Consider the following 9,819-nt stretch of genomic DNA (forward strand, 5'->3'; position numbering starts at 1 on the left):
AGTGCCTCTTTGCTTGACATCATGGGAAAATCAAAAGAAATCAGCGAAGATATCAGAAAATAAATTGTAGACCTCAAGTCTGGTTCATTCTTGAGAGCAATTTCCAAATGCACCACGTTCATCTGTACAAACAATAGTACGTAAGTATAAACACCATGGGACCACGCAGCCGTCATACCGGTCAGGAAGGAGACGCGTTCTGTCTCCTAGAGATGAACGTACTTTGGTGCGAAAAGTACAAATCAATCCCAGAACAACAGCAATGGACCTTGTGAAGATGCTGGAGGAAACGGGTACAAAAGTATCTATATCCACAGTAAAACGAGTCCTATATCGACATAACCTGAAAGGCCGCTCAGCAAGGAAGAAGCCACTGCTCCAAAACTGCCATAAAAAAGCCAGACTACGGTTTGCAACTGCACATGAGGACAAAGATCGTACTTTTTGGAGAAATGTCCTCTGGTCTGATGAAGCAAAAATAGAACTGTTTGGCCATAATGACCATCCTTATGTTTGGAGGAAAAAGGGGGAGGCTTGCAAGCCGAAGAACACCATCTCAACCTTGAAGCACGGGGGTGGCAGGATCATGTTGTGGGGGTGCTTTGCTGCAAGAGGGACTGGTGCACTTCACAAAATAGATGGCATCATGAGGGAGGAAAATTATGTGGATATATTGAAGCAACATCTCTACATCAGTCAGGAAGTTAAAGCTTGGTCGCAAATGGGTCTTCCAAATGGACAATGACCCCAAGCATACTTCCAAAGTTGTGGCAAAATGGCTTAAGGACAACGAAGTCAAGGTATTGGAATGGCCATCACAAAGCCCTGACCTCAATCCTATTGAAAATATCTGGGCAGAACTGAAAAAGTGTGTGCGAGCAAGGAGGCCTACAAACCTGACTCAGTTACACCAGCTCTGTCAGGAGGAATGCGCCAGAATTCACCCAACCTATTGTGGGAAGCATGTGGAAGGCTACCCAAAACGTTTAGCCTACACAATGGGATGAATAGAGGCTGTTCTCTTTGCTACAGTTGAAGGATGTTTACATACACCTTAGCCAAAAACATTTAAACTCAGTTTTTCACAACTCCTGACATGTAATCCTAGTGAAAATTCCCTGTCTTTGGCTAAGGTGTCAGGAGTTGTGAAAAACTGAGTTTAAATGTTTTTGGCTAAGGTGTATGTAAACATCCTTCAACTGTAGCAAAGAGAACAGCCTCTATTCATCCCATTGTGTAGGCTAGTTCCAATCAACCCCCACTCTCCATGCCTTTCACCTGACTTCCCGAACTCACTAGAAGATCTGTTTTGATGTCAGAGCAAACTCTCAAAGGACGTTGTAGGTGTCTCCATCCAAAAATGAGCCTTACCAGTTACAAACAAATATTCTTTGGTTTATTGTCCCATGTTTCTTTGCCCATTCTTTGTTGGGTGTATCTCATATTGAACACATCCATGCCTATATGGAAGAGCCAAAGGTGTGTCCTTATCTCCGTTAATAACCTGTCTATTTGATCTCTCTTACCCACTGTGCTCTACAGTGAGTCTGTCACCTGCTCTTCTGGCCCAGTAGGTTATCAGTGGCTTCTCAAGACTCTCTGCCTAGGGGCCACATAACATTTGTAATAACAGCAGACGCTGTTGTCCAGAGCAATTTAGAGGATCAGTTAGGGTTAAATTCTTTCCTCAAGGGCACATCGACAGATATTTCACCTAATCAGCTCGGGGATTCAAACCAGCAACCTTTTGGTTACTGATCCAACGCTCTTAACTGCTAATCTACCTGCCACCCTAACCAGGCATGATATCCTAATCTGGCATATAGCCTAACCAGTACAAAGGCCAATAGCACACCAATAGCGTTTGCTGGCTGAGAATACTTAGCACCTCTGAATAGAGTGCCGGCCGTAATTTGCGAACTGATTGCGCACCGATTTTATATGTAGAATCGTTTGAAAATGTCGGCAGCAGAACAATAGATCCACATTCGGTGCAATGTGCGAAAGCGTTAATGCTCATGTGTCTTATCAATCATTATCGAGAGCCTGTATTTTGGGATTTTGTAAGGATCTTAACATTTATTGGTGAAGATTTCTTAGGATGAACTTCAACTTTATCCAAGTTGCACAAGAAGCACTAAGTACTTCTGAGGACACCATGGTTTAATGTGCAATGTTTAGACCAGGTTTTTTGTAATTATATTGCTGGTGTAGGCATGGTTTGAAGGTGGGATTCTTACATGTCTTTCAGCTAAAGTTCAAGCTTAGTATAGTTGATGACTTTGTGTGAACATTGTATTCTTTTTAGATGCGAACATGGAGCGTGGAGGAGCTGAGGTCACGGCTGGCCTCCCTGGACCCCCAGATGGAGCAGGAGATCAAGGAGATCCGCCAGCGCTACCTGGCCAAGCGCCAGCCCATCCTGGACGCCATCGAGGCCAAGAAGCGACGCCAGCAGAACTTCTGAGGCACTTTGGGATGCCATACTCAAACGTCTTAAGTGGACTTTTGGTCATTCACACTGGACAATGACACGGACAGATTACTTCTGTTCATTGCTTTGGACTCCTTCATTGCGTTTCTTGTCTTTTTCTTTATAGGAAAACCACTTAATGCTGCCATGCATGGATGTTTTTTTTTGTCTTAAGTTATTTTTTTTAGGGCACTTGAGACCTCAAGTATTCTTTTTTTCACTCATGTGGTACAATTGTATTATCTTTCACTGTTGGTACTCTTGAAACAACTGTGTTGAATTGGTAATTGGAAATTACTTTTATACACTGTATCATTTTGTGTTTTACCACTTTTGTGTAATTTGGTACTTATTCCTTAATTTGTATTTAGGTTCTCCATACTATTAAATGTTCAGCACAGTACAATATCCTGCCAAAGGGAAGTTCAATTTACTTCATGGGTATATGACCCAGGAGAACCTGAATTTAAATTCAATAGATAGTACCACAGCCTTAGTTGAATGCATGTGCCTCAATAAACAACAACATTCCAACTTCAGATACGTGCATAGCTGATGTTAATGGTTGATTTCAAGAAAACGTCAAGTTTCATGCACATATTTGGAATTTGTTTCTGAATTATGTAATTTTAGAGATATTACAATGAGAGGTTTGGTTAAAAGATGTTTGAAAAATGTAAGTGAAACCTTGTTTTTTTTGTTGAACCATGATGCACTTCATTGTTTTTCACTGTACAGTTACTTCTCTATTTTTGTTCATAACTCATTGTCAACATTCCATAGAGCAGCTTGTACTTATTTTTTTAACATTCAAACTTTTGGTATACGTAAGGGGCAATCATTTTGTATATATAGTTTAGGCAGTTATATCCTTACGAGGAAGATACATTTTGCATTTGTTGTGCTACAGAAATTTGCATCCGTGTGCAAACTAGCCTCTCAGGTCAGATATTCTCAGGTTCGTATACAAGGACATTAATTAAGAAATTAATCGAAATAACCCAGTTTGATGACCAATAAGCACAATTTAGTTACCTGAAAATATTACTTGTTACAAGCAAAAAGGGAATGTATTTAATTGCCTTATACTGCCTACTTATTTGTTTTTCTGCTTTATAATTGTAATAATGATCTGTCAATTTACTCGTTTTTTAAAAAAGAATTACAATTATTTAATTACTGTAGGTTGATAACTCCTCAAACCTTTGACATATCACTCAATCTAAACCTCTGTTGATCTGATATTTATTTGAGATTTCACATTGTTACTTACAACCATTGTTTCTGAGTAAGGGAGTCTATGTTTTTATCTGTTATATTGAAAGGCATTCATTGAAGTAGAAATCACTGGAAAGCATTTCAGCCCTGTAATATGAATGAAGAACTGGTGTGTACTCAAAGTCTCTACTTGTCCTTTAAATTTAGTATTCATTCCAAGAAAATGGTTTTCAAATGTTGATGCCTTAAATTATGCAATGAAAGTCATGCATGTGTTAAATATCAGTGTTTGATTTGTGTATTTGTTGCGTGCCTATTAAAACCAGTTTAAGGAATGTGTTTATTTGTACCATGTGTTTTCTCTCCCCATTTGAAGTTACTGATGTTGGAACCAGTGTTTTGGAACCAATGAGTATTTTGGCTTTGTAATGACATTTCAGGCAAGGTAACATGTGTATACCTAGATCAGTGTTTCCCAACCCTCTCCTCGGAAACCACCAGCCTTTTAACATATTTGTTGCAACCCTGATAAAGCACACCTCATTCAACTAGTACACAAAAGAAAATCAAGCCATTAACTAGTTGAATCTGATGTGCTAGCCCAGGGCTACAACAAATATCTGACGGCTGGTGGACCTCAAGGAGATGGTTGGGAAACACTGGCCTAAATGTCACTACAGACTTAGTCTGTGGGCAGAATGCTTTATGGAAATACTTTCTGCCTTATGAAATTATGGTTGTAGAACAGGTGGCCATGCTGCTACCTTAAATTGCAACTCAGGATGAATGTGTGCTAGAACAGCTGGGGGATAGCATTTATCTGCATTATGCACGAGAGAGATTATGAATTACCACGTTTTTGTCTCCAAACGCTCCTCTACTCTGAACACACCAAGTAAAGGAAGGTAAGGGCTGTGGCCAATTACCAATGTCAGGGGTTTTCACACTGCTCCCCATTCCCCACTGGACACTATTTTGGGGTACTTGCTTGGCTGTAGATTATCTATGCTGGGTAGTTGCTGAGGTTGGGAGATATGGACAAAAGTCTTTATCGCTGTGAAATGACATTTTGAGCGATAATGATGAATCTGCAACTCCGTATTAGGAAGGTGTTCCTAATGTTTGGTGTACTCAGAAGACTAATTGTTTAAAGAAAAACAACCAAAACTATTGCTGATGGTGAACCAGAACAATCAAAATAATATCTATTGTAAGCCGAGTTCAGCAGGTTGGTCAGAGTGCGAAGCTGTGCACATTGCGTAGTTTGACTAGTCTACCGATATTGCCTGGGGTTGTTCAGTATGCTAAATGACTTGTACTGTAGATCAATGACTGTCAACACGGTTACATCCAGTTCGACACTGAAGGAGAGGACGCATCAGTTGTCACAAAAGATGAGGGGTATTTTCAAAAGGTAGAATGAATGTAATATGAGCAATACATGTTAGTGAACCAGGGCTCTACTGGCACATCAAAACCATACTACAGCCCACTCCGGTTGTAAAGTGGTGCCATGAACTCAATATTAAGGGGTTGAGAAATTATGTACTCACAGAAAGCTGTGATGCTCCTCTCTGTAACTAGAATAACAGTAGTTGATTTGAAAACTAGTTTTCCTGCAATTACATTTTGAGCAAAGGTCATGCTTGTGCTTCTCTGAATGCATCTCTCCCTCCTTGCGCACAGTGGGGAGTGAGAGTGGCTCACTCACACAGCAGCCAACAGCGAAACATGGACCGGCAAATACTTTGAAAGCAGGAATCAACATAAGGCATAGACTATTACTGTTGACCATAATGATTTTAGAACAACCTACTTGTGTAGCAAAATCACAGAATATTACCGACTTATGCAAAATGCTTCAGTTAGAGGAAGGAGGTTTCTGTAATTTTCTGTTTATCTTCCCAGCTCTAGTAGTTGATGGTAAGAAGCACATTCTACCATACAGGCAATGCAGAAAAAGAGTGCAACAAATTTAGGATGATCGAATGCAGACAGCTAACCTGAAGAATACATTTGTTCCAAAGTGGCTGATTCGGTCTAAACTCATGCACTTAATGCACACCTGAACACACACACTTTTGACTGATACTATATATTTCACTTGGTGTAGGCTGTTCACTATTAACTTGTTATAAACTTAATTTAAGCATTTTATTTATTACTACTACTAGCTTATCAGGGAGAGATTCCAGCTTGCTCTTGCTTGCTGAATGTAAAATAGTGGAGTTTGAAAGGAGAGAGAGAGAGCATCGATAGTGTGATCAATATACACCATATGAGTAGCCTGCTAATGTGCAAAGCCTTCGGAACGTATTTAGACCCCTGGACTTTTTCCGCATTTTGTTACATTACAGCTTTATTCTATAATGGATTAAATAAAAAAAATGTCTTCAGCAATCTACACACAATACCCTGTAATGACAAAGCGTAAACAGTTTACATTTTTTTGGGACATTTATAAAAAATGTAACACAGATAACTTATTTACGTACGTTTTCAGACTATTTGCTATGAGACTAGAAATTGAGCTCAGGTGCATCCTGTTTCCATTGATCACCCTTGAGATGTTTCTACAACTTGATTGGAGTCCACCTGTAGTAAATCAAATTGCTTGGACATGATTTGGAAAGGCACACACCTGCCAATATAAGGTCCCACATTCGACAGTGCATCTCAGAGGAAAAACCAAGCCATGAGGTCAAAGGAATTGCCCATAGAGCTCTGAGACAGAATTGTGTCGAGGCACAGATCTGGGGAAGGGTACCAAAACATTTCTGCAGCATTGAAGTTCCTCAAGAACACAGTGGCCTCCATCATTCCTAAAAGGAAGAAGTTTGGAACCACCAAGACTCTCCCTAGAGCTGGCCGGCCGGCCAAACTGAGCAATCGGGGGGAGAAGGGCCTTGGTCAGGGAGGTGACCAAGAACCCAATGGTCACAATGACAGAGCTCAAGAGTTCCTCTGTAGAGATGGGAGAACCTTCCAGAAGGACAACCGTCTCTGCAGCACTCCACCAATCAGGCCTTTATGGTAGAGTGGCCAGACGGAAGCCACTCCTCAGTAAAAAGGCACCTGACAGCCCGCTTGGAGTTTGCCAAAAGGCATCTAAAGACTCTCAGACCATGAGAAACAAGATTCGCTGGTCTGATGAAACCATGATTGAACTCTTTGGCCTGAATGCCAAGCATCACATCTGGAGGAAACCTGTCACCGTCCCTACGGTGAGGCATGGTGGTGGCAGATTCATGCTGTTGGGATGTTTTCCAGCTGAAGGGACTGGGAGACTAGTCAGGATCGGGGCAAAGATGAACGTAACAAAGTACAGAGAGATCCTTGATGAAAACCTGCTCCAGAGCTCTCAGGACCTCAGACTGGCGTGAAGGTTGACCTTCCAATAGGACAACAACCCTAAGCACCCAGCCAAGACAACACAGGAGGGGCTTCGGGGCAAGTCTCTGAATGTCCTTGAGTGGCCCAGCCAGAGCCCTGACATAAACCTGATCGAACATCACTGGAGAGACCTGAAAATAGCTGTGCACCCACGCTCCCCATCCAACCTGACAGAGATTGAGAGGATCTGCAGAGAAGAATGGGTGAAACGCCCAAATACAGGTGTGCCAAGTTTGTAGCTCATACCCAAGAAGACTCAAGGCTGTAATCTCTGCCAAAGGTGCTTCAACAAATTACTGACTAAACTAAAGGATCTGAATTCTTATGTAAATGTAATATTTAAGTTTTTTTATTTGTTATAAATTAGCAAAAATGTCTAAAAAAACGATTTTTGCTTAGAACATCTCATTCCAAAATCATGGGCATTAATATGGAGTTGGTCCCCCCTTTGCTGCTATAGGCCTGGCTCGCCGTCTCATTCCAATTCATCCCAAAAGTGTTAGATGGGGTTGAGGTAAGGGCTCTGTGCAGGCCAGTCAAGTTCTTCCACACCGATCTCGAAAAACCATTTCTGTATGGACCTCGTTTTATGCAGATGGGCATTGTCATGCTGAAACAGGAAAGGGTTTTCCCCAAACTGTTGCCACAAAGTTGGAAGCACAGAATCATCTACAAGGAGTGGAATCGACTTCCGCCGAAGTCGGCTCCTCTCCTTGTTCGGGCGGCGTTCGGCGGTCGACGTCACCGGCTTTCTAGCCATCGCCGCTCCATTTTTCATTTATCCATTTGTTTTGTCTTGTTCCCTGCACACCTGGTTTTCATTCCCCAATCACACTACATGTATTTATTCCTCTGTTCCCACTCATGTCTTTGTGTGAGAATGTTTCGTGTTACGTGTCATGTTTGACGTGCTATTTCTGGTGTGCGTTTTATTCCGTGTTTTATTTCACGAGGTATGTTTATTTGCTTGTACATATTATTCTGACTGTTTGCGCGTTTTGCACTTTGGCATATTGGCTGGAGGTTTTCGACGCAGTGGCGTCCGTCTGTTGGTTTCTCCTGCCTAAATAAAGTGTGCGCCTGTTCACAACTCTCTGCTCGCCTGCACCTGACTCCACTCCCAGTACGCACACCATTGACAGATTGTCATTGTATGCTGTAGCTTTAAGATGGAATAAAGACGTCTAGCCCAAACCATGAAAAATAGCCCCAGACAATTATTTCCCCTCCACCAAACTTTACAATCGGCACTATGCATTTGGGCAGGTAGCGTTCTCCTGTTCTCCTGTCGTTGAGATTCAAATCAATAATGAGGAGAGACAAGGTCAATCACCAATATTACTTTATTCAAAATGTATTAATAACATTGATTAATTATTGCAATAATGAAGCTGGTTGATGAACCATCCTTAGATGATTCGTTGAGAGCCCAACGAGCGGATTTGAGCCACAGAATTGCATAGCAAAGTACATCCTCCTGAATGTTCATGACAAACAACAGATGTGTGCAATGGGTCACAAGGTTAGGATTTGTATGAAATAAATTAATAATTCACAGCTGACACAATCGTCGTCTTGAAAATGACCGTACCAAGGTGCAGCCTGGTGAGCGTACATTTTTTCTTTATTTTCTGAATGTCGCCAAGCAAAACAATACAACAAAAACGAACGTGAAGCTCCGTAATACTATACATGCACAAACGAAGACAACTACCCACAACTACCAAAAGGAAAAAAGGCTGCCTAAGTATGATTCCCAATCAGAGACAACGATAGACAGCTGTACCTGGTTGTTGTCCATGATGATCTTTATGGCCTTCCTGTGACATCGGGTGGTGTAGGTGTCCTGGAGGGCAGGTAGTTTTCCCCCAGTGATGCGTTGTGCAGACTTCACTACCTTCTGGAGAGCCTTACGGTTGTGGGCGGAGCAGTTGCCGTACCAGGCGGTGATACAGCCCGACAGGATGCTCTGTAGAAGTTTGTGAGTGCTTTTGGTGACAAGCCGAATTTCTTCAGCCTCCTGAGGGTGAAGAGGCGCTGTGTGGGTGGACCAATTCAGTTTGTCCGTGATGTGTACGCCGAGGAACTTAAAACGTACTACCCTCTCCACTACTGTCCCGTCGATGTGGATAGGGGGGTGCTCCCTCTGCTGTTTCCTGAAGTCCACAATCATCTCCTTTGTTTTGTTGACGTTGAGTGTGAGGTTATTTTCCTGACACCACACTCCGAGGGCCCTCACCTCCTCCCTGTAGGCCGTCTCGTCATTGTTGGTAATCAAGCCTACCACTGTAGTGTCGTCCGCAAACTTGATGATTGAGTTGGAGGCATGCATGGCCACGCAGTCGTGGGTGAACAGGGAGTACAGCAGAGGGCTCAGAACGCACCCTTGTGTTGAGGGTCAGCGGGGTGGAGATGTTGTTACCTACCCTCACCACCTGAGGGCGGCCCGTCAGGAAGTCCAGTACCCAGTTGCAAGTCAGTTAAAAACAACGTGAATCCGACCATCACCCCTGGTGAGACAAAACCGCGACTCTTCAGTGAAGAGCACATTTTGCCAGTCCTGTCTGGTCCTGGGACGGTGGGTTTGTGCCCATAGGCAACACCGTTGCCGGTGATGTCTGGTGAGGACCTGCCTTACAACAGGCCTACAAGCCCTCAGTCCAGCCTCTGAGCACTGATGGAGGGATTGTTCGTTCCTGATGTAACTCGGTCAGTTGTTGTTGCCATCCTGCACC

The 9,819-nt window shown here is 42.7% G+C and overlaps 1 protein-coding gene across 2 annotated transcripts in view; it reads left to right on the top strand.

Moving 5' to 3' along the window:
• The window catches only part of LOC139535329 (serine/threonine-protein kinase 4-like), a 66,923-nt gene extending 62,893 nt beyond the window's left edge, over positions 1-4,030 (top strand). For both annotated transcript variants that reach the window (XM_071334634.1, XM_071334635.1), the window contains exon 11: positions 2,309-4,030. In XM_071334634.1, the coding sequence (XP_071190735.1) occupies positions 2,309-2,467 (159 nt within the window). In that variant the 3' untranslated portion in view covers positions 2,468-4,030. The remainder of the gene's footprint in view (positions 1-2,308) is intronic.
• The last annotated feature ends 5,789 nt before the right edge of the window (positions 4,031-9,819 follow it).

This window comes from Salvelinus alpinus, chromosome 12, assembly GCF_045679555.1.
Source record: "Salvelinus alpinus chromosome 12, SLU_Salpinus.1, whole genome shotgun sequence".
NCBI classification, from domain to species: domain Eukaryota; kingdom Metazoa; phylum Chordata; class Actinopteri; order Salmoniformes; family Salmonidae; genus Salvelinus; species Salvelinus alpinus.